A 25242-nucleotide genomic window follows, 5' to 3' on the forward strand; every position below is an offset into this window, starting at 1 on the left:
CTATTTCAAATGCCTTATAACAGGCACAGGCAAACTCCGGCCCTCCAGATGTTTTGGAACTACAATTCCCATCATCCCTAGCTAACACGACCAGTGGTTAGGGATGATGGGACTTGTAGTCCCCAAACTTCTGGAGGGTCGGAGTTTGCCTATGCCTGCCTTATAATATTCCACTGAGGAGCCTTCTGGTCCTGGTGATTTGCCCAATGTTAGTCTTTTTATTGCTTCCTGTACTTCCTATTTGGTTGATTCAAATATCCCTGTGCACCTCCGACAAAAGGCACACTTGAGAGAGATAAAGTTCTAGAGGGGATTGTGAAGGATTGTCGGGATGAGTACAGGAAAGTGTAATATTCTTGGAAGATTTTACCAATTGCCAAAGTATCAATGGCCCTTCCTGGAGGCTTTTGTCAAACACCAGGCTATCATAATTGGTATGATACAGAACCAACCTTGCCAAACATGCAACCTTTAGCTGCCCTGGGAGCAGAAAGCTCCACTTGTGCGGAATCACATGAGCAGTGGAGATCTGCCACACAAATGCCCAGGCAAACATGGGAGCAAGCAGGGGCCATCAGCTTTACTCCAAGCCTTCCATTCCCATGACGGGATGATAAACACAAATACAAGGACCTTAAATATTTTGACACTGGATAACTGCACTCTTGATAGGTGAATAAAGCAGAGAGTATTGTGATCAAGTGTGTGGTGTCCTGTTTTTCTTGTTTATCTTGACGTTCCAGGGGAGATTGCCTTTTCCTAAGTTGTGGGAGGGCACTGTCAGCTACATTAACCAATGTTGAAAGTTGAAGATTTTTTAGCATATTTTCAGCTGGTTGGTTGTCACCCAGCACACACTGTCTGTGCTGAGCTATTAATATTGAAAGGAAAGCCTCAATGGTAGGCAATGCCAGCCTCCTTCAGGGCAGCTGTATAAGGGCGAAAATCTCGTTGCTGGGCAAGAGTGACCAGACCAGATTGATTTCTTGAAATATGGCAGTGCTGGATTCTTCATATTTTAAGCCCCTGATGTTACAGAGTACTTTAAATGTTGTAAAGTCTATAATGCTTAAAGCAGATGACAATATTACGGGAGGCTTCACCCATTTTGCTTCGGCCTCCAGGGACTCTGTGTGCCCTCTCCACATCTGCTATTGACATGGTGGTATTTATATTCAAAGTAAGTATCCAATCCACCAAAAATTGAGCCACATCTCTCCTTTCCTCATTCTCTGGGTAGGCCTATGTTTTTTGAGGGGAAATACATCTATTTCTGTCTGATTGTTCCTCGATGTAAAGGGAATTGGGGTTGCTCGTGCGTAAGGGGGCTGCTGCTCTAGGCAACGTTGTCTGGCTAAACCTTTCCCTGGCTGGACAGCCCTTTCTCCGTGGCTGTCTCAGTCACTGGCAGAATCCGTCAGTGGGCGTTTCCTGAACTTCTTCCAACATAAAAGCTCTTTGACGCCAAGTCTCCACCTAGCCTCCCTGCGCGGAAGCCTTCTGCGCAGAGTGGGCGTGGCCAGCGGAGGTCCTGGGCTCTCCCTGCTGGTCTCTGTGGAAGAGTCTTGGAGCCATCTCTCCGGAGTCCTTCCCTGCTCCCCTTTCTTCCTGGTGTCACGCCGATTTCCTTCCCCAAAGGAAGTGTTCTCTCTCTCCCTGCTGGTCCCTTCTCCTGCCTCGTTGGGGAGCCTTACCTCCACTCTTGGCTCCGATGGCAGTTCCCTGACACTCGAGCTTCAGGGCACGATCCTCCATGGCCTTATGCATTAATTGTATTTCAGATTGATTAGTGGTTCCAAGATTCAGCACTACATTTGCACTTTGAGAGCTGGTTAATTAGAAAGGATTTTAAATTTCTTTGAAAATGGTGCCAATGCTGTGGTCTAGTCACATGTTAGGGCATGGCAGATTCTGTCTATGTATAGTTACAGGTAGGTAGCCATGTTGGTCTGCCGTAGTCGAAACAAACAAACAAAATCCTTCCAATACCACCTTAGAGACCAACTAATTTTGTTATTGGTATGAGCTTTCGTGTGCATGCAGACTTCTTCAGATACCTTCAGATACCTGTCTTCAGATACATATCTGTCTATGTAGGCATCTGAGTCTCTATTGGCCTGCATAACTGCTGCCACTTTTCTCCCATTTTGTGGGCAACCGTTCCCATTAGACATATCGGTGTCTGAGGCCTTGTTTGAGTCCTCAGATATTGAGCTTTGAGTTTGCTCAGACATTAGATCGAAATGTGTGGACTTGAGTTTAGATCCTCAAAATCCTTGAATCATTACTGTTCCCATGTGTTAATTTTTTTGCTGTTCCAAAGCCTATGGTTGTCCCTCAATGCGATTATCACCCTGTTGTGTTCAGAGATGTAAGATTATGCTGCCATTTAGCTTTGCAGTTAGCTACGCCACCCCCCCCCCCCAGTTTTAAACACAAAAGCAATTTTAAATAAACAGATATTCAGAGCCTGCAAACCTTTTGCAAATCTCTAGGAAAAATTACGCTCATAATAAATGCCTCTTCAAGACGAGAGCTCGTAGCATTCAAGCTGCCTCATCAACCTTAAATTATTAAACAGGGATGCTACTCCAGGCGCCAGGAGTGCACACGAGAGATCCGACAGGGTACCAGGGGAGTAAGGAATCAAAGCATCCCGGGTGATGCCGCTGTAGGCGCTCTGAGGAAACCCTTTGATGCCGGCATCGACTGCCTCCCTCTCTGTGCTTCCACTCTGAGCAGTCTTAAGGAGGAGAGCACCAAAGCCAGGCTCCCATATTATTCTCCATGCAAACTGTTAGATAATTAATTAAGGATAATGATTACAAAGGCAGTGCCACTGTAGCATAAAAGTGGTGGCCCCATTTCTAGGATAAGAGGGGGTGCCAACCCCATGCTCACTTTCATTTTGAGTGGGTGTCCACAAATTCTCTTTTTTAAGAAAATGAAAAATACCCTGTGCTTTGATTAGAAATCTCTCTCTCTCTCTCCCCCCCCCTCTCTCTCTCTCCCCCCCCCCCTCTCTCATATTTTATCACAGCCTCTAGAGATACTGTGTGTTTGGAGCAATGTTAATGTTGTTGTTTTTCTTTGATTTTTTTTTAAAGCATGGTGTTTTATTATTTATTTTAAGTGCTTGACGGGTGGGGGACAGATTTGTTTGATGTTTGAGACATAATTAAACAGAAAGATTCGTTCCTTGCCTGGATATATTTCACAGAATCATAAAATCATAGAGTTGGAAGGGACCCCAAGGCTTAGCTAGTCCAGCCCTCTGCAATGCAGGAATCAGAGCTAGATAATATTGTTTGTATCAGTCAAGTAATATTCCACATAGCACTTCCAGTGTCCTTTCAGTGTGTTTCCTCATAACGGGGCAAAGTCACCTATCATGTTCTTCTCTGTGAAGATGACATTCGAAAAAAGCATCACCCATAGTTTTGACAACTACATTGGGCAATCTTTTGGGCCACCTCACCTCACCATGCCTTGTTCTGGGAGGACTCCACCATTTCCTTGTTTGTCCTGTTGCAATTGGATTCAATAACTTTTTTTTCTTTTAATCATTTTTGTTTTATTTTGACAAAGTAATAATCATAAATAAATAAGAATAAAAATGTGCACCCCACCACTGAGACCATTCCATTGTAACTATAAAACCTCCCAAAATTTCAACATCTCTTGCGATGGTTTGACCCCTTTCCGTTTTAACAGTACAAATTCTACAAACACCCTCCATATCTCCTCAGAATCATTTCTCCTGCATATTCCCAGTCTTACCTTAATGGCACATGTTAATTTAATGGCACATGTTAATTTATCATTAATAGCTATATCCCACACCTCTTTATACCATTCTTCCATTTTATATTCTGCTTTCCCCTTCAACTTCCTAGCTATAATAATTTGTGCAGCTATCTGTAAATTTGTGAGCAAGTCCTTCATAGCCTGTGAACCTTCCACCCCATCGAAAATTAATAATAATGCTACCTCTGGACTTTCGGTCAGCTTTAACCCAGTGATTTCTGTTATCTCCTTAAACACCCTTTGCCAAAGAAATTGCACATATTTACAGCCCCACCACATGTGAACATAATTTCCTGTTTCCTGGATTCAATAATCTTGTAGTGTTTTACTGATCACTATCTGATGCGTTTTAGTGATTGTAAACTGCTTTGTGAGAAGATGGGTGCTGGGTAGAGCCAGTATGGTTTGTGGCTAGAGTGTCAGACTAGGACCAGGTAGACCAGGCTTCAAATCCCAACTAGGCCAAGAAGCCCCCTGGGCTAGTCACTGCCTCTCAGACTAATCTACCTCACAGGGTTGTTGTGAGGATAAAATGGGGAGGAGGGGAACTATGTAAGTCAATATAAGTGTTTAAAACAAACAAAGGAATGGTCTTGGAATTTCACTCTTTTGGACTTGTTAAGGGCTCCACAACAGCTTCGTTTCCTTCTCTTCTCTTGGAAGTGCGATTCTTTGGTCGCTAGGGTGCCTTGTGATGTTATTTTCGCAGCTACAGAATGTTCATAGTGACTTCCTACACGCTCTTTCTCTCTCTTTTCTCTCCCTTCAGGGCTCCATTGGATTTCCAGGGTTTCCAGGAGCAAATGGTGAGAAAGGAGGAAGGGTAAGAGTCTTTTTTTCTTTTTATGCCAATGCTTGACTCATTCCTATTGCAGAATTGTAGAGTTGGAAGGGACCCCATGGGTCATCTAGTGAAACCCACATCACTCTTTGCCCTGTTCCAAAGCCCCCATTTTTCCTCCGGTGCATGTTTATGACACCTGAGGTTGGGGAAACCAAAGCGTAAGGGACGTGACAAGGATCCCTTGTGATTAGGATAACACTGAGGGGCTGGTTAAAAGGCTTTTTGTTTATTTGTCCAAGTGCAAAGCAAACTCCATTTCCATAATTATGAGACCGACTGGCAGTCGGGGGGGTGGGGTGGGCTCTCATGTTCTTCAACAGCACCCATGTGAGAGAGCATGGACAGCGTTAAATTTCCCTTTTGCTCTCATTTAAATTCAAATTGCTTCTAACAGGCATGCTTGATCGGAATGCAGGAGGTATAAATTGCTTTTCAACATGTTAATATTGTGCCATCTAAATTTAGTTTACATAACTTGAGGACAGGAGGGGGGCCATGTACTTTCTATCTCCCTCCCCCCAGCCCGGCTGCTCTTATTTTTCTGGTGCACAATTTTCATCCCTTGATTGTTAGCCACAAATCACTTCCCCACTCCACACCCCTAGCCTGCTATAGGGGAGGCTTTTGGCAGCTTTTCATTCCACTGAGTCGTGTCTTACGAAATGCCACCCTCTCCTTGCTGAATCATGGGACAAATTCAAATGCCAGGCAGCGAGGAAAACTAGCAGCGAAAGCACCACTCTACTGCAACTGTCTGAAGCCCAGTCCAGCTCATAGAATTACAAAGTTGGAAGAAACCCTGAGGGTCATCTAGTCGAATTTCCTGAAATGCAGGAATCTTAACTATATAAGACATGACAGATGACCATCCAACCTCTTCTTAAAGGTAAAGGTACCCCTGCCCGTACGGGCAAGTCGTGTCCGACTCTGGGGTTGCGCGCCCATCTTGCTTAAGAGGCCGGGGGCCAGCGCTGTCCGAAGACACTTCCGGGTCACGTGGCCAGCGTGACAAGCTGCATCTGGTGGGCCAGCGCAGCACACGGAAACGCCGTTTACCTTCCCGCTAGTAAGCGGTCCCTATTTATCTACTTGCACCCGGGGGTGCTTTCGAACTGCTAGGTTGGCAGGCGCTGGGACCGAGCAACGGGAGCGCACCCCGCCGCGGGGATTCGAACCGCCGACCTGACGATCAGCAAGTCCTAGGCACTGAGGTTTTACCCACAGCGCCAACCTCTTCTTAAAAACCTCCAAATGAAGTAGAGTCCACCACCTTCTGAGGGAATCCGTTCCACTGTCAAACAGCTCTTACCTTCAAAAAGTTATTCCTGATGTTTAGTTAGAAACTCATTTCTAGTAACTTGAATCCATTAGTTTTGGTCCTACCCTCTGGAGCAGGCAAGAACAAGCTTTATCCATCTTCCATTAGACAGCCCTTTAGATATTTGAAGATGGCTATCATATCTCCTCTAAGTCTCCTCTTTTTTAGGCTAAGCATACCCAACTCCCTCAACCATTCCCCATAAAGCTTGGTTTCCAGACCCTGGATCATCTTGGTCACCCTCCTCTCACCCATTGAAAGTCTGCATTTTGTCCTGGGTAGCATTTGACTGAACTGATATGATGCAGCAGGATGTTCATTAACATTCTGGTTGCTCAGAGTAGATTGCAAACATTTGCAATCCAGATAGGGAAGAGGATGGTGTCAATTTGGCTGGGGGAACCTATAACAGCCAGGAGACAAGAGTCAGGGGTGGGAGAAGCTGCAGAATTGGAGAGTGAAGAACAGGTTCAGGAGGAGGGAGAGATCGGCCAGGCAAGTGTAAAGTCAAGGGCTTCCATACCTCCTCCACCTGTCCATATCTCTTCTACTCCGCTGTCTCTGGAACCAGAAAAGGATTGAAGCAGGAGGAGCAGAAACAGGTTACACACAGGCAGAATCTTTGTCTGCTTGTGCGGAGCTTGGGTGGGGCCAACATATAAGCTGAGGTCTGGGGCAGGGCCTCTCTTTTGCTGCAGCTGCCTCATTGGGTGCATACCTAGAAGTAGCTGAGAGACATACGACTGATGGGCATGCCTTTTCCTAACGTGCAAGTACAGTGGTACCTCAGGTTAAGTACTTAATTCGTTCCGGAGGTCCGTTCTTAACCTGAAACTGTTCTTAACCTGAAGCACCACTTTAGCTAATGGGGCCTCCTGCTGCTGCCGCGCCACCAGAGCACAATTTCTGTTCTTATCCTGAAGCAAAGTTCTTAACCTGAAGCACTATTTCTGGGTTAGCGGAGTCTGTAACCTGACGCGTATGTAACCTGAAGCGTATGTAACCTGAGGTACAACTGTATAGTTTTGATGATAAAGAGTGAATTCCTCACTCCGGACATCCCATGCCTGAGAGTGCCATGACATCCAACCTTTGCTTGAGCACCTTCGATGAGGAAGAGTCCACCACCTTCCAAGGGACTCTGTTCTAAGTGATTTAAGGTCACCTCTTTTTTCTGGTTCTAGGGTACTCCTGGTAAACCTGGACCAAGAGGACAGCGGGGCCCAACGGTAAGCCACCCTGTCCCTTCCTGCTTCTTGGCTTCTCTGGGATTGGCTTTTGGGCCAGTTTCTGCATCATCAGACAGGTCACACCGTAACAAGTTTCCTTCCTTATCTCAAGGGTCCCAGAGGAGAACGTGGTCAGAGAGGCATCACCGGAAAACCAGGACCCAAGGTATTTGGGATTCCAGACACCCTCCCCCCAGATCTATGTTGTGTGTTCAAACTGATGTTTATGTCCTTTTGGCCTTGGTAGCCCTCTCATTCTAATGTCCTTATTTTTTCTTCATTAAAAGGGCAACTCTGGCGGTGATGGGCCCCCTGGTCCTCCAGGCGAAAGGGTAAGAAAAAAACAGACTGAGACAGGAGCTTAGATGAGAGATAAACAAGGGGCAACTTGATAGAAGTTCATAAAATTATGTCACAGCAGGGGGGAGAGGATAGAGAGAGGTTTCCCACCCACCTCTCCTCACACTGGAACTTGTGGGCGTTCAGTGAAGCTGAATGTGGGAAGATTCAGGATAGAGGAAAGAAAATCCTCCTTCACACAGCACATAGTGAAATTGGGGAACTTGCTTCCGCAGTAGGCAGTGATAGCCACCAACCTAGATGGCTTTAAACTAGAATTCAACAAGTTCACAGAGGAGAAGGAGGTTATCAATTTCTGATAGCCACAGTGGCTATGCTCTGCCTACATGGAGGGAGACAGTAACATTTCTAAACATCCATTTTGGAAACCTCAGGAGGGGAGAGGGCTCTTGTCCTTGAATTGTGCTTGCAAGTTTCCCTTTAGGACAGGATTCCAGACTAGATGGGACATGGGCCTGATCCAACAGGCTTTTCTTACGTTCTCATGAAGGAAAGTTGTAGTAGTAACAACAACAACAACAACAACAACAGAAGAGCCTCCCTCTGCTGTAATTATGCACCTGCCTCTGACTGATGGATCTTGAGGTTCTACCAAACCTGCCCCACCCCTTGCTCTAGAGCCCACCCCCAAGTGAGAGGCCAATTGCTTTAGCATCACCAGGTGGCAACACTAACTTTCTTGTGTTCTTTTGTCTCTAAGGGTCCTCCAGGGCCCCAAGGACCTACTGGCTTTCCTGGACCCAAAGGCCCTCCAGTAAGTACAACAAGGAGAGAAGCATCTGCCCTTGACCCACCAATGCACCCAGTAAACCAAAACAGAGCTTTAAAAACTCCTACAAGACAACCCACTGGCTCGGATTCATCACACCTTGTATGTGAAGAAAATCTTGCTGGCTGTGTCCTCTTAGCATTTTCTTTCCTCCTCTAGGGTCCACCAGGAAAGGACGGGTTGCCAGGACATCCTGGGCAGAGAGGTGAAACTGTAAGTACACAGAGATATTCCCCATTCTGATAGGTACTTGATGTGTGCTTGTGTTCTGTGTATTTGTATGCTTTGCAGAGGATTCTTGGGCATGTTCCACTGCAGAATGAGAATTCAACTTTCTGCTGGGGATATGTGTTGGAAGACCAACTGTGGCAGTCAGGATATCTTGGAAGGCCAACCATGGCATTCATTATATCTTGTAAGACCAACCATGGGATTCAATATATCTTGGAAGGCCACGCATGGCAGTCAAGGTATCTTGGAAGGCTAACTGTGGTCAAGATCTCTTGGAAGATGAACCATGACACTCAAGATATATTAAAACACCAACCATAGCACTTAATAAATCTTTATGGGGCCTTGTCTGCCATTGCTGATCGTTTCATTGTGAGGAGCCACTGATAAACATCTAAGGGTCCCCCTAGACATTATTTGAAAATCAGTGGTAAGTACAACAGGCAACCTATTGTGCACCCTTTTCAGAAGGAATAAAAAGGAGACATTTCAGCATTTCAGGGGACAATAAAATGATGGGGGAATGTGGGCCATAGCACCATCATCAGTATTCCTTTGGTTGGGTTGTAGCCGGTTGCCACCATTCTTCTTTAAATGACAACTGAGAATTCCTGCCTCCTTGGGAACAGGAGTTTATGGCTTTACTCTTCTGCTAAGGTACTGCTTGTGGGCTTCCCATTAGGGCATCTGTTAGGCCACTAAGTGAATAGGATGCAAAACTAGATGGGCCACTGGCCTGATCCATCAGGCTCTTCTTATGTTCTTACAAATCCCTTTTTCTTCTTAGAGCTCATTCATCAGCGTCTTACAGCCTAAACCAGCCTTCTCTGCTGAAATCTGGTGCCAGTGTGGTGTAGTGGTTAAGAGCGGTAGTCACGTAATCTGGGGAACCGGGTTCGCGTCTCCGCTCCTCCACATGCAGCTGCTGGGTGACCTTGGGCCAGTCGCACTTCTTTGAAGTCTCTCAGCCCCACTCACCCCACAGAGTGTTTGTTGTGGGGGAGGAAGGGAAAGGAGAATGTTAGCCGCTTTGAGACTCCTTAAAGGGAGTGAAAGGCGGGATATCAAATCCAAACTCTTCTTCTTCTTCTTCTTCCTTCTGATGTTTTGCACCTCAACTCTCATCATTACCAGCTAATTGTGCTGGATTTGGGGGAGTTTTGGTGCAAACCATCAGTTCTGTTGCACTTGATTTATACACCTTCCAATCTGTGGAAAGTTTTGGTTCAGTAACAACCAAACTTTTGAACCTCATATAATCTGCTTTCCCATCTGATAACCTGCAAATATTCAGATACTCCTCCTGTCGCCTTTCATTTCCCTATCGCTATCTCTTTCAGGATTTATTTTTTTTATTATGTATGTAAAACAGACAGAACAGTTATAGCAACAGATGAAAATGAAAACAAAATATGACAAACATAACTACAAAATAGGCAGCTAGAATGAGTCCACTTGCACATGGGTTAAAATAGCAAGGCCACTCTTAAGTAAAAACTATCAATATTATCTAATTATCAAGTCTAGTTCCAGATTTGCCAGGCTGGTGACAAGGGCTGTCTTGAAAATGATGGCTCTATTGTTTATGTCATAAAGGAATTCCAAATCATATTTAAAGTATCTGGAGGTTCTGGTCCTTGTCAAAATTTAAAATTATGCATAATTTTATCCATTTTAGCTATATTCCAAAGTAAGTGGCACCATGTCCAGTGTCGGATTTTGCGCTGTTTTCCACTGAGTTGCAATTACTATTTGAACTGCCAATAATATAGAATCATAAGAATTGCAGAGTTGGAAGGGACCTTGAGAGTCATCTGGTCAAACCCTTTGCAATGCAGGAATCTCAACTAAATCATACATGACAGATGGCCATCCAACCTATGCTTTTAAAAACCCCAATGTAGTCTACCACCTTCTGAGTGAATTTGTTCTACTGTCATACATAAGACCAGTTCTTTTGACAATATATCTACATTGGTACCATCAAAAATATTCACTAAGATTAATTTTGGACAACAAACAATAGTTTCTTTAGTAATACCTATCATTTCTGTCAAAATTAAATTCCAAGAATCTTGCACCAACATACACTCCAAGCATAAATGATAATATGTATCAAGTCCTTTGGGATTTCTCCCTCTTTCTAAGACGATAAGAAAACTTAATTGGAGAAAATAAGCCAATCAATGTCAGCTGGATCATTATCTTGCATGATAAAAGATTAGCAATTTATTTAGCTATCCACTGCTCTTTTAAAACAGTAATTTCTTATTTACTTTTTTCAAACAGGGTTTCCAAGGCAAGACAGGTCCCCCTGGGCCTCCCGGAGTTGTCGGTCCTCAGGTAAGCACCCCCTGCCCACCCAGCCCAAACCACCCCATTCTCTTGCCAATTTCCTTCTCCCAACCTTACAGGGAAAGCTGCCAACTATCCAATTATCTAGCAATTAGTAGACCCTGTCGGATTAATGGCAGAGTTAATTCTGTAAGCCCATGTTTGTTTCTGCTTTCTGGGGTGTAAAAGTCGACTGCCTGGTAATTATTGTTTGGATATGCTAAAACGTAATTAGTGTAATCTTTGGAAACAGCATCGTTGCCAAGGCATTGTTAATGGAGTCAATGAGAAGTTTTGCGATGTTTGCTTTTCCTTTGTGAGGAGATGCAGGATTGGGACACTTAGGGGTCTGCCCACACTCCCATTTGTCTCATGCTTTCTTATAATTTGCATCGGGTCAGTAGCACTGATCTGAAAGCTTATCATTTCTAAGCCCAATGCAGAAATGCGAAAACCGTTTTGTTTTTTACAAAAAATGTTTTTTTACAGAACAAACAAAATACCCATTAAAACCCAATTAGAAATTGGTTCTTCTTCTGATCCATTCCTTTTTGGGGGGCTCCTGAATGGAAAAACACACACTTTCCCTTGTGACACCTTGTGTAGGTGTTCCTCTTTCACCTCCCCACTTCTGTCTCCGCCTATGCCTTGTGTAAAAATTTCCAGTTGTCTCAAGAGCCTCTTGATGTGCACTTCTAGTTCTCTGCCCTACACTATTTTTTTAACAAAAGGGTTCCCCTTTTGCGCTCATGTGGGCATTGCACATATATGTGTACGTGTGTGAGAGCGAAAGCAGCTTCCCTTTCCAGTGCCAGTAGTATCAGATGTGTGACCACAATGCAAAAATGGGGAATAACAGGGGAATGTCAACCATCTACGTAGTCCCCCCTCCCCATTCCTTGGCTGCAGCAGCGGTCAGCACCCTGTGCTGTTGACACCTTAAATATTTACATTATGGGCTATGTGAGTGGTCTTCCTTTAATATTAATCAAATTACAGTCTATTTTTAACTTGCTCATGTTTGACTTCCCCTTGGGGGTTCCAGAGAAGTGGCAATATTTATTATTATTATTATTATTATTATTATTATTATTATTATTATTTTATTAATTGTGTGCTTGTGAACATGTGCACAGGAACAAAATGGACTTCAAGAACCTCTGAAAAAGAGCAATAGGAAAACAGGGCATGCACTGCAGTGCTGTGGCACAAGGGGGCAGAGAAAGGGGTGGTTAAGAAGGAAGAAAAGTGGAACAGCGATGGACAGGATATTGTGAGCTTCTATGGGTGCCTCATTGAATAGTTGTGGAGGAAGGTGTGGGATGAGGACCCAGAATCCCAGACAAAACTTGTGGCAGTACTAATCTGCACTGCAAGAAGCAGTAGAAAACTTGGGACAAATGGAAAAGTGGATATGCCCTTTCAGTGCTGTTGCTCCCTCTCCACTGGTCTGAGAGTGGCTAAGGGAGCAGAAAGGTCAGGACCACCAAGATGTACATAGATGTATTCATTCATTCAGTTGCAGATTGCATAACTATTTAAAACAATCCCAGTCCTTAGGCAGAATATACAAATATGCACAGACTTTTATAGATGTGAAAAGGTTGCAGCACTTGGGACTTACTTATTCTTGCTAAACCACAGAGCTTGATATACCTCTCAGATCAAGCTCCCTCTCTCCTGTTCCGGTATTTTTGCATGTGTTGTTCTTGCTTTCAGTGTCATATGGAAAAGAAGTGTCTCCTTCTGTGCATTTAATTACTCTCTATGCTTTCCTCGTAGGGTCCTACTGGGGAAACTGGTCCAATGGGTGAGCGTGGCCATCCAGGGCCCCCTGGACCTCCAGGTGAACAAGGACTTCCTGGGTTAGCTGGAAAGGAAGGAACAAAGGTGAGTCTGTTTTGATGCAATCAAGGACTGAACCTGAGCGAGACCTTCTACATGCAAAACAGATGCTCTACCTACCCCTGAGCTATAGCCCCTCCCCAGGTAGGATTGGTCTGTATTGACCATAAGGGAGAACTTAATGATGTCCCTCATCAATTTGATTTCTCTCTCTCTGTTAAAACAAGAAACTTTTTTAAAAATGGCCCAAGGAATAGGAATTGCTTTTTTAAAAATTCCTCTTGATTTGTTGTTTTTTAAAATACATTTTGTTTATTATTTTTATTTTACTAATTTCTGTTCCTAACATTTGAATCCTCACACAGAATGTTAACAACAAAACTTTTGTTTTTTAAAAAATCCAACTGTGCAAATAAGCAATGAGTTTCTCCTTCCAATTCTGAACCTTGAACCTTTCCTTGCAGGGTGACCCGGGTCCTGCTGGCCTTCCTGGAAAAGATGGTCCATCTGGTCTGAGAGGATTCCCAGGAGATAGGGGTCTTCCTGGTCCAATCGTAAGTAAAAGGACTTACGTTGGAAGCATCACGGTGTGCCTTCTGCTAATTTCCCCCAAACAATTTTAATAGTTTCTGCATACCAGTTTGAGTCTGAGATGACAGAACCATATAATTGGTGTACCTCAATATGTTCCTTTTCGGTGAGCCTGGGAATGCTGGAAGGGTAGCTTTATTGGATGAGTGGACAATGATATCATTCATATATATGATAACCAAAAAAGGGGCCAGCAAGCCTTACACATTTGTTTACTGTACAGCTGACAGCTGACATTGTCTGTCTGCTCTAACTTACATTGTATTTCCAGTGCACAGGTTATTAATTATGGTCACTAGTCGACTATCCATCCCTAGCTTCCATAATTTGAGCCAGAGCATAGCTTTGTTGGTTATATCAAAGGCTGAGGTCAGATAGCCAAAAATATCATTTAAATATTTCTTGAGGGTGCCTGCATATTTCTCTCTTAAATGGTTTTTAAAAAAGCACTGGTACACAGTTGACTTCCCCTAACAAAAGCCTGATTGGTCATCTGCTAATTTTCCATTTGGGTGACCTTTCTCCTCTTTCTCTCCCATCTTCTTGCCTGCAGGGACCTGTGGGATTGAAGGGCAATGAAGGACCTCCTGGACCCCCAGGCCCAGCAGTAAGTACAAAACTTAGAATTGCCTTGAATCTTCACATTTGCCAACAGCCAAATTCTTCCACCTTAGAAACGCTGCAGACTGTTCAGTTCTTTGTTTGCTTATCTTCTAATCAAAGCAAATTGCTGCACCTAAACTGTGGCATCTGGTATCTGGCCCTGGGTTCTTTGGTAGGACTGGATTTCCTGTATTAATTCTACATAAAGTGGGGTTCTATGCTTGTTTGAGAGCCAGCAGTATGTTGACCCTTTAGGAAGCTAGAAGAGTAGCCCTTATGTAGAGGGCGTAACGAGGCTGTGATTTTGGTTTTGACCTGCATTTGTCACAATCACTGCTGTTTACATGCTGCTGCAGTTCAGTTTCTTCCCAATACTATGTTATTAGTCTCACTGTCCACTACTTAATGTAAGTTAGGTAACTTTTTACATCATGTAGGTAACAACTGACATTGATCTCAATGTAATGGAAACATCAGTATGATGTTTAAAAAGCCGTTATACTTTGTTTATGGATGTTAATTTTTCTATTTTGAGAACTAGTAGTTGTTAGAAGCATAAAAGCATAGAAAATTGTAGAATTAGAAGGGTCCCTGAGGATCATTCTAGTCCAACCCCCTGCAATGCAGGAATATGCAATTGTCTCATACAGAGTTTGAACCTTCAATGCTCTGTTTACACAGTCAGAGGCAGTAATACTTTGAATAGCAGTTGCTGGAAACCACAGGAAACAAGAGAGTGCTCTTTTGCTCAGGATTCTCACTGACATCTGGTTGGCCACTGTGAGAACAGGGAACTGGACTAGATGGTCACTGGCCTGATCCAGAAGAGATCTTCTTATGTTCTACCTCCACAGCTGGATGCAGTAATGCTTCTAAGTACCAGTTGCTGGAAGCCACAGGAGGGAAGAGTGCTCTTATGCTCTGGTCCCCATCCCCTCACTAAAGAGGGCTCCAGGTCTGCAAGCAGCCTGAAAGAGATCACTGAACCTGAAGTTAGCAAATGCTGTTCACACTCACATTATTTTTGATGGTTTCATAGCAGCCTTTGTCTTGTTGTTGAATGTCCACCAACCCTCTCTCCATCCTCTCATCCAGGGCTCTCCTGGTGAGCGAGGTCCTGCTGGCTCAGCCGGCCCCATCGGTCTGCCAGGGCGGCCTGGACCACAAGGACCACCTGGCCCTGCTGGTGAGAAAGGGACCCCGGTAAGTCTTACATTCAGATCACGGTCAGTGGGTGGGGCTGGGGTAGTCCGATCCTGCAAGTGATTCAAGTGGTTAGAAGAATAGAATTTTAGACTTGGAATGAACTCCCTGCAATGCAGGAATCAAAGCTAAATTGTTTAGAATGGCAATATTTTTTTAGGGATGTAACTCTGAGTTGAAAGGGTCATGCCCTAAGTTCTGCTTGGTGTAGGCCAATGAGAATGAGCAGACCTGAGCGAGTGGATCTACTCTGAGTAATAATAATGATTTTATTATTTGTACCAGCATATACAAAAAATAATAAAACATTGAACATTAAAGAGAAACGGGACAGGGCCCATTGAACTCGCAAATAATAGGCTACAGCACATGCAATCTCAGCAGAATTCAGCAAAATAGCCTGTAACGTTGGGTTATATATTTATTTATTTTCATATCATTTATACACTGATTGATCCTAAAAAGACAACAGCCTCAAAATGAGCTTACAAAAAAAGACAAAACAGTAAGAAAAGATGAACGATAGTTTAAGGCTTTCAAAAAGTTAAAATCACAATAGGCTAAGCAAGATTAAAACTTGGATCAACCATCTAAACATGTAATGTGGTGAGATGCGTGCGGGAGAAGCCTGTGTGTGTGTGTGTGTGTGTGTGTGTGTGTGTGTTTTAAAGGTATGATAATTCAATAGAGAGCTTCCATGTTCAGTAGCAGTGTATCTCCTGGCTCCCAGTCACTGGGGATGTACCACTGGGCAGAATGGGTGGGTAGGTGTTGATGTTGATGGTTGATGACCCTTCTTACAGGAGAATATCATTATTATTCTTGCTTTCCTTTCCACTCCACTCTGGGCCATGATGATCTCTCTCTCTTCTTTCCCACCACACACAGCTTGTGACTTTCAGAGGCGTGGAAAACACAGCCTCAGTAAGGCCTTTTCCCTCCTGCCTGTCCGCCACCTTGAACTGAGTGTTGGCGTAGAGTTTTTGAAAGATGGCAGCCAGGCCTGAGGCACTAATCTCCCTCTCTGAGCTGTGTCGCAGACGTCTGCACCGTAGCATTTATATATGTAATGTTTTCAGAGAGCTGAAATGGGTAGTTTATCTGATGCCAGATTGGTTACTGCAGAGAGCGCCTGGAATTCAAGGGAGAGGATGAAGTGATGCTCTTGGAAAGGAGAGAAACATCAAACATTCATCCTGTTGCAGGCAGGGGGAGGGAGTGCAGGGCAACTACCTCTCTCTGCTCACACTCTAAATCTAGGCCTTCAAGTAAAGGAAATGCTTTGAAACAGCAACTCATAAGAATGATAAAGCCATAGAAGTCTAGAGTTGGAAAAGACCCAAAGGGCAATCTAGTCCAACCCTATGCAATACAGAAATGACAACTGAAGAAGCTAAGCTAATTTCAAAGTTTGCAGTATTTCTTCTCCAGTCAATACGAAGCATTAGTGACATTTGAAGCTAAAAATCTGCCCACTGAAATATAGCACCTCGGCTAGGATGTACGGCAGAATATTTCCACTGCGGAAGGCTTCAGCCCAGTGGCAGAACATCTGCTTTGCACGCAGAAGGTCCCACTTTCAATCCCCACTTGTAAGGCTGGGAACACCCCCTGCCTGGAACCCTGAAGACTGCCTGTGGTCAGTCAGTGTAGACAATCCTGAGCCAGACGGACCAGTAGTCTGAGTAAGGCAGCTTCCTATATTCCAAATTAATTCAGCCTTTTCTTGAGAACTATAAGGACTAAAACCTTACTTTGTGTTTAGGGAAGGGCCATGGCTCAGTGGCAGAGAATCTGCCTTGCATGCAGAAGGCCCCATGTTCGATCCCCACTGGTTTCTCCAGGTAGGGCTAGGGAAAACACTCCTTGCCTAAAACCATGGATATAATCCGATAAGACATTGTGGAATAGGAATGCAACACATTTGGCCCTCCAGATGTTGCTGTACATTAACTTGCATCATCCCTGACCATTGTTCATTCTGGCAGCAAGGGCTGCTGGGAGTTGGAGTCAAACAACAACTGGAGAGCCAAAGGTTTCCCCATCCCTGATTTTTGACTCAACGTAAGGCACCTTCCTGTATTGTTATTCAGCGTCTTGGGTCAGTGGTACTTCACATCACATTACATGCAGGTTCAGTTCCTGGTGGCAACTCCAGGTGCAGCTGTGAATATACTGTGCCTGAAATCCTGGAGAGGTGCTGCCCGTCAGGGTAGACAATACCAGTGGGCCTCACTCTGTATAAAGCTGCTGATATATGTGCTTTCTTAATCTATGGGGGTGTGTATATATATATATATATATATATATATATATATATATATATATATATATAAGGGGGGGGGGGAGCTTTAGTTGCACATTGATGGGAGGGGAGATCCATCCTGCCTGAGCTCATTACTTACTCTCTGATATAGATCTCCTCCTCATCTTCTTGAGGTAGAGACAACTAGAGAGTTATTAATTTTTGATGTTTTGTTATATTCTTATATGTGTTGGAAGCAACCCAGCCAGATGGGTGGGGTACCACCATCATCATCTTACTTTATTTTTTATTTCTCAGAGCAAGGATTGGAGTTAGGCTTGTTTTAAAATGAGCAAGTTACATGTGTCAATATAGTGGAGAGGAATTTGATCTGGGATTTTGATTTCTCCTCCCCCTCTAACCTTTCTTAGGGTGAAAAAGGCCCTCAAGGACCAGCTGGTCGTGATGGTATCCAAGGTCCAGTTGGGCTACCTGGCCCAGCAGGGCCTGTTGGACCACCAGGGGAAGATGGAGACAAGGTAGGAGACATTTCCCAATACCACCCTCTGCCGCCCCCCCAAATAATCAGGTTAGGAAAACCTGCCACTAATCAATTATCAATCTAGCATGTATCCAGTGAAGGATATCCTCCTCTCCTTGCTAATGTTCTCACTGGGTTTTGTTTAACCTGCAGAGGGATTGCTCTACATTGTTGTGGAAATGAGCCCTCAAGATAATTGTTTGAAACGTACACCAGGGTATCCCTTTGTTTTCTGATGTGCATGTCTGGAGAGTCACCTTGGGTACTCTGAACATTGTACAAAGTGCAAAAGATTTAGTCAGTGGTTGACACACAACAAGCAAATATACTGGGAAATTAACAAAAGTTGCAAAAAGGTTTCAACAAGTTACTATAATCAGTTTGCCCTTTTAAAATCAGCTTTCTTAGCATTATGTGGCAATCTGTGGTTATACATGATAGAGTGTTTTTGCACAACTAGTGCAGGATATGAACCAAGCTAATGCCACCCTCACGCACGCACCCCTTATCGATTGCTGACCAGAGCAATGCTCAATATCGTTAATCCTGAAACCAAACTTTATTGATTGCTCTAACAAAATATAATGCTGTTTGTGTTCTCCCCTTGTTGAATAGGGTGAAATTGGTGAACCAGGACAGAAAGGAAGTAAAGGTGACAAAGGGGAACAGGTAAGGTGTGGTTTTCCTCTTGAGGTGGGTTGTTGCAAGTGGCGTTGTAAGAAGGTATTATTTTCTGTTCCCTGTGGGAATCAAACCACAGGACAACTTTTGTTCTTCACCTGATGCTCCTCTTTATTCCAAGTACCTAGGAGAGGTCCCTGAACTCTTGAGACCCAGAGTCCTCTGAACACACTACAAAGTGCACAACATGGATGTAGTCATTGTCACGCAAATCACAGAGACTAACTTCCTCATATATAGTGGAATACTACAGAGTGTCCAAAGCAATGTTGCAGAAATAGTTTTTCATCTTTTAGATTCAGTTTGTGTAGCGGTTTTTTAGCTCTCCTGGCAGTCTGAGGTTACTCAAGTTAGAACATTTTTGCACAGCTTATATCACCCTCATCCTTATTCCATATCACATTCTCTCTTATTGTTGGCCAGCACTAAGTTCATTATCCTTAATCATGAAGCCAAACCTTATTGATTTCTCTTACACCTGTACCTGAAAGATGGTATTCCCTCAACCAAACCTGCCCAGGTTTTGAGATCTTCAGGGGAGGCCCTTCTCTTGGTCCTGCCACCCTCGTAGGGCCACTTGGTGGGGATGTGGGAGAGGGCCTTCTTGGTGGCTGCTCCCAGACTTTGGAACTCCCTCCTTAGAGAAGCCAGACTGGCTCCCTCCTCATTCTGTTGGCAGGTGAAGACTTCCCTTTGCCAGTAGGCTTTAGAGATCTGCCTGCTCTTCATTAAAGAGCTGGTGCCAAGCTGTTTTTATTGTAATTATTGGTATGGTTTAAAGTGATTTTATATATGTATATAGTTCTAATTCTATCAGTGTATAATTATTTTTTAATTATGGTTTTTGTAATATATTTTTAGTAGTTCTTGTTTTTATCTGTAAGCTGCCTTGAGAACTGTCAGGGGAAAAGGCGGAGTATAAAGAAGTATATAATAATAATGGTCTCATGCAGCATTATTTTCATTTTGCTACCAAACCTGAATTTCATTTCCTTGTGTTCATCTTCCACTGAACCTGGCATTATTATGTAATTTGGTTATCTTGTTATTACGTCATTCCACCCTGTTTGTTTCAATGAAAAGGAAATGCAGTGTAGGGGAGAACATAATCAATTACATGTCGTTTGCAAGTAGGCAGCTTGCTATCCCCTGGTCATTTCACTGAGCATGCATCTCTTTTTTTCCAGGGTCCACCAGGCCCTACTGGTCCACAGGGCCCAATTGGTCAACCAGGTCCAGCTGTAAGTATGGCTACTATTCTCAATCATCCAATATCTTGTCAAACTTCACTTATGTGGGAACTGTACTGGACTTCATTCCAGGAATCCTTGAATATGTGAAGATCATAGTCTCTGATCATGTTCAGAGTGCCTTCCTCTACCATTGAAAAGTCACAATCTGTTTCCTAGGATTAAAGGATCTGGTCTTCTGGCTTCAGGCTGAGTTGGGACCTCACAACCCTTTCTCCTCAAAATTAAAGCAGGGGTAGCCAATGTGGTGACATCCAGATGTTTTTGGACCACAACTCCCAAAAGTCAACATATTCAATGATCAGGGGTGGTGGGAATTGGAGCCCACAACACCTCAAAGGCCACCCCGAAATCAAGCCCTGGGTGGGGACATGACTGTAGAAACAAAAAGAGGAGAGACTCATTTCCTTAAGGTGCTCTCTTCCACCAGTTACCAGCCATCCAAATGAAACATGCTCCATTTTGAGATGGCAGCCACAGTAGGGTAAATTTGCTGTGCTGAAATCTGTCCTTCCTTCCTGATCTGAAAAAGTTCCAACCATGTCCTTCATCAGGGATTTACTCCATCCCCTCATTCATTTTGGTTGGGTTTTTGGGGGGTGTTTTTTAGGGAGCTGATGGTGAGCCTGGCCCTCGAGGACAGCAGGGTCTCTTTGGTCAGAAAGGGGACGAAGGACCAAGAGGATTCCCTGGCCCTCCAGGACCTGTGGGGTTGCAGGTAATTTCCAAAACAAGTTAAAGGAAATTTATGGGAGGAAGGAGAGAAATGTGTGATTCAGATGCTCTACTCACTCTTCTGACACTGTTCCACAGGGCTTACCAGGACCTCCTGGTGAGAAGGGCGAAACAGGCGATGTTGGCCAAATGGTAAGGTTCCCATTTTCCCTGAAGTGTTGCTATTGTTGCAGTCTGCTTATGCCAAAAGGTTACCTTTTTCACCAATTAAATGTCTCTTTTTTCCTATCCTCCAGGGTCCTCCAGGGCCTCCAGGGCCAAGGGGTCCATCTGGAGCCCCAGGAGCTGATGGGCCTCAAGGTCCACCAGGTGGGATTGGAAATCCTGGATCTGTCGGCGAGAAGGTAACCTATCTTTGTCTCATCTCTATGCCCAAGTCCTTTGGGGTGGTGATTTGAGAGGAGGAGATGAGCATCTGAGCAATGTTATTACCTGGATATAGGTAAAGTCAGGCAAGTGATGGATCTTGCCTAGGCTATAGCTCAGAGGGAGAGACATCTGAAGGAAAGCCAAGAGTATGGTTAGCTCCAGTGTTTTGAGGGTTCCTCTCACCAAGAGGCCATCAGGGGACCATTTAACCATCAAAGGGTGGAACTGGTCACGGCAAGGAGATTGAGAATCTGCTCAAGCATCCTTGGCCACTTAAACCTTTAAGCTAGACAAGACACTTGCTAGATTCCTCTTTTCAGCTTTCGCTGGTCATGCAAGAGATGGCTATGATCTGCCTCCATGGTTGGCGGCAACCATGCTTCTGAATACCAGTTGCTGGAAACCGCAAAAGGGGAACTGCTCTTCCTCTCAGTTCCTGCTTGTGAGCTTCCCATAATGAGTTGGCCACTGTGAGGACAGGGCACTGGACTAGTTGGGCCACTGACATGACCCAGAAGGCTCTTCTTACGCTTTTATGCCACCATGGAATCAGGCAAGCTTGTGGTCTGAGGGGTTGGGAAGTTTGGTTTCTAAAATACCCAGAGTGGCTCCTGCAGAGTGAGGTCATACAGGCCACTGGGTGGAGGTTTGAGCTCCAGGATTGTCAGAGAAAGGAGAACAGGTGGGGTAGGAAGGTCAGTGGTGAGGGCTAGAGTACAACTCTTCCCAATATCAAAAGCAAAGGGCATGGCTATATTTCATGGTCCTGACCTACAATTTTTACAGGGTGAACCTGGAGAATCTGGAGAACCTGGCTTGCCTGGAGACGGTGGACCCCCGGTAAGGCCTTTATCTTCTTATAAAAATGACTATGTTTGGAAATAAGATGGTATGAAATGGTGCTGAGGCTTTGAAGTTGTCCTGTCTAAAGTTTTCAGTGTGAGGTTCATATAACCTCAATAGCAACCCAATCCACTTTTCTGCTATAGGCACGATAATGGGACATACAGGACATTACTATGTTACTGTAGAATAAGTAATTAATAGAATCACAGAATTGTAGAATTGGAAGGGATCCCAGGGGTCATTTAGTCCAACCCTCTACAGTGCAAGAATCCCAGTTAAAGAATCCGTAAGAGATAATCACCCAGCCTCTGCGTAAAAACCTCCAGCAAACCAGAGCCCACATTAACTGAAAAGATAACTCATCAGTTATGTGTTGCCAAAGGCCAGGAGGACTGAAAAATATGCTGTTTGGTGGGATTTTACCTTACATGCAGATACGCAGGGTAGCCTCTCCATCTCACAATATCAGATTTGCCTTTCCTGATGGCCTTAACTACTCTGCCCACCTGATATTAAGTTCCAGATATACTGTGCTGCTTTTGTGGACTTCTGTTGTTTTTATTGTATTGATTTCTTCTATTTACTTTAATGAAGTCTTTTGCCGTGAGGAGAGGAAGTCTTTCAGAAAAAGAAGAAGCAATTACTACTTGTCTTTACTGAGGACCAAGGCATTTCTGATGGGGAGGGGATTAGGAATAATAATAATAATAATAATAATAATAATAATAATAATAATAAAGATGCTGAGTTGAGGATGATCCTTTCCATCATTTCCTTAGAGATTCTGTGTATTACCTTTAACTGAAGTGGCAGGTGTTTCAAGGAGTTTGTGCCTAATGTGATCTCTTCTCTTCCATTTTCAGGGTCCTAAAGGCGAGAGAGGGGAAAAGGGAGAAGCAGGCCCCTCAGGTGCTGCTGGCCCCGCAGGACCCAAAGGCCCCCCGGGTGATGATGGTCCCAAAGGTAGCCCTGTAAGTAGCCCCCACGTGGATTTCATAGGCCGTGATCCCCAAAAGGAGGACAGCTTTCCCCATATCTACATAACTGACTGATCTTGGCCAATCAATAATTGTGTTTGCAGGGTATTCTGGAACACTCACTCGTAAGGGTTGCTTTTGCTTCGGTTTCGTTAATCAATTTTTTGATGAATCGAGTCTCAGTTTGCAAACTTGAGTGGTGGCCTCATGTTCTGATACCCTGTTTGAGTAACTGAAACCACAGCTGTTGTATGGAGCTGGGTGTGTCTCTGTACATCCTTGGATTGGCTCTAGATGTCTGTGGGTTGTATCCAGTGTTAGCCCAATGTTAGTAGGCCCATTAAAATCATTGGGCTTAAGTGAGTAATTTCCATTGATTTTCAATTGACTGGCACCATTAACATAATACCTGTTTCACATTTGTAAGAAAACAGTATTTCGGTATGGTAGCACCTACACTTTGGAACTCCCTGCCTATTGACATTGTTTGCATTCGCCATATGCTTTTTTGGCACCTGCTAGAAACATTTTTGTTTAGGCAAGACTGTCCAGAAACATTGAATGTTCATGTGCGTTATAATCTGCTTTTAATTTATTGCTGATTTTATCATTTGAATGTAAACTCGGATGACTTTGTTGCTTTATTCTCTTTGTAAACCACTATGAGGATTTGTTAGTTTTTTAACAACCAAGTGGTGTATAAATTTTATGAAATAAATATAAATACATATTTTTAAATATTGTTAAAATGAATTAACAACTAAGATCTAATATTTGATACAACCCTGTGTGCTGCTGAATCAGTGGCTCATACTCTAGGCTGCAGTTTACATTCTTTGTAAGATGCCCACCCAGGAACTGTAGATTTACATGGTTTCATTCTATACATTTTTTTTTGTAGGGTCCAGTTGGTTTTCCTGGTGATCCAGGACCTCCAGGCGAACCTGGCCCAGCCGTAAGTACCAATTATGAAGCTGTTAATTTGCATAACTTCCTCCTTCTGGTTTCCTCTTTGAAATATGCCTCACAGTGCAATATTCAGAAGTAGGTCCCGGTGGGTTTGGTGGAACGGACTTTCTTGTAAGCGTGCATAGAATCAAAGACTTAACTCTCATTTTTACTCAACTGCCTCTGTAGCCTTACTGCAGGGGAGGGAAATGAAGGTCACAGAGGACATTTTCCCTTGTAATGAGCAGAGCAAGTAGTGGGGATGTGAGAAGCCATCATTTTATGTTCTGCCATGTATCTGTTGAATGCAGTGCTGTTTCCGCTTCACTGCCGTTCGTCTTCCGCCAAAAAACAACATTATTTGCCTCACTGTGGCAAAATGTGTAATTTAAATAATCAATTATGTAATGGTCGTTACACTATTCCACCATGTGTATTTTAATACAAAGGAAAAACAATGCAAATGAGGAAAGGGATGTGGCCAATTGCATATTATCTGTCCACGAAAAGCATAAAATCATAGCATTTGGAAGGGAGCCAAAGCACTATCTAGTCCAACCCCCTGCAAAGCAACAACAGCAGTAGATTCTTTTCATATTCTTTGGGCTGATTTCTGTCCTGGGTATGGAACAAATAAGCAAACATTGTAAGTTTCCACTCCTGCTGCTTTTTGCTTTGGAATTTTTCTGACATCTCTACTTGTGACTCATTTGAGTACAGACAACACTATTCCGCCTTCATCCACCAAGCCTTGTTGCCAAATTCCACCCCACGTACTCAGGCAAAAAATGGTTTCATTTTCACCAGTGAAATCGTGGCGGGTTTATGATTCTGCATTTCATATTTACCCAAGCCTCTGTTATCTATCGTATCCTTTTAAAGGGATTATTTAATAAGATGTGCAAATATAACAAACGAGACATCAAACTAAGCATATCACCAAACTAAACACCATCAATATGGACATAGAGGCAAAATGAGTAGAAGCACAACAATAATAATATAAAAACTTGTAAAAGAATGAGTAGCATAAAATATATCCCACGGTGGATTACAAGGCTTATATTTATGCAGTACATATCAAATATTCATGAACATTGCTGGATAAAATCAAATTTAGTAGGTAGGTGCCAGCCATGAGATTCTTTGGCCAAATCAATCACAAACAGCCACCCCAAAAGATTCAAAGTCTGAGGTGTCTACATCACCCCCTTGGGGCCAGTTTTTCAGAGATAAACATGACTTTTTTAAAACTGCAAGTCTAAAGAGGAATAAGACGTGTCCTTCTATCCTTGAGAGATCACTAGGTGAGCAGTAGAGGTGGAATTAGTTGTGGTCAACAATTATCTTAAAACTAGGGTTTTCTGAATTCAAAACCCATTTCAACACTGAACACAATCAACCATTTTTAGGTTGCTGTCCAATAAACATGCATGTATTTTATAATCTTTGCTTTTGCAATATATTTGCAAGATATGAAACTCTTCAAATAACCCTGGGAATCATAGTGTGGTAA

The 25242-nt window shown here is 43.6% G+C and overlaps 1 protein-coding gene across 2 annotated transcripts in view; it reads left to right on the top strand.

Moving 5' to 3' along the window:
* Positions 1 to 25242, top strand: part of COL5A1 (collagen type V alpha 1 chain) — a 171880-nt gene that overhangs the window by 124870 nt on the left and 21768 nt on the right. For both annotated transcript variants that reach the window (XM_053374941.1, XM_053374940.1), the window contains exons 32-51: positions 4577 to 4630; positions 7154 to 7198; positions 7311 to 7364; positions 7486 to 7530; positions 8259 to 8312; positions 8487 to 8540; positions 10848 to 10901; positions 12675 to 12782; positions 13202 to 13291; positions 13882 to 13935; positions 15027 to 15134; positions 17811 to 17918; positions 18536 to 18589; positions 19789 to 19842; positions 20462 to 20569; positions 20665 to 20718; positions 20823 to 20930; positions 21742 to 21795; positions 22665 to 22772; positions 23680 to 23733. In XM_053374941.1, coding sequence (XP_053230916.1) covers positions 4577 to 4630; positions 7154 to 7198; positions 7311 to 7364; positions 7486 to 7530; positions 8259 to 8312; positions 8487 to 8540; positions 10848 to 10901; positions 12675 to 12782; positions 13202 to 13291; positions 13882 to 13935; positions 15027 to 15134; positions 17811 to 17918; positions 18536 to 18589; positions 19789 to 19842; positions 20462 to 20569; positions 20665 to 20718; positions 20823 to 20930; positions 21742 to 21795; positions 22665 to 22772; positions 23680 to 23733 — 1422 coding nt within the window. The remainder of the gene's footprint in view (positions 1 to 4576; positions 4631 to 7153; positions 7199 to 7310; positions 7365 to 7485; positions 7531 to 8258; positions 8313 to 8486; positions 8541 to 10847; positions 10902 to 12674; positions 12783 to 13201; positions 13292 to 13881; positions 13936 to 15026; positions 15135 to 17810; positions 17919 to 18535; positions 18590 to 19788; positions 19843 to 20461; positions 20570 to 20664; positions 20719 to 20822; positions 20931 to 21741; positions 21796 to 22664; positions 22773 to 23679; positions 23734 to 25242) is intronic.

The sequence above is a fragment of the Podarcis raffonei genome, chromosome Z (genome assembly GCF_027172205.1).
Source record: "Podarcis raffonei isolate rPodRaf1 chromosome Z, rPodRaf1.pri, whole genome shotgun sequence".
Lineage (NCBI taxonomy): Eukaryota > Metazoa > Chordata > Lepidosauria > Squamata > Lacertidae > Podarcis > Podarcis raffonei.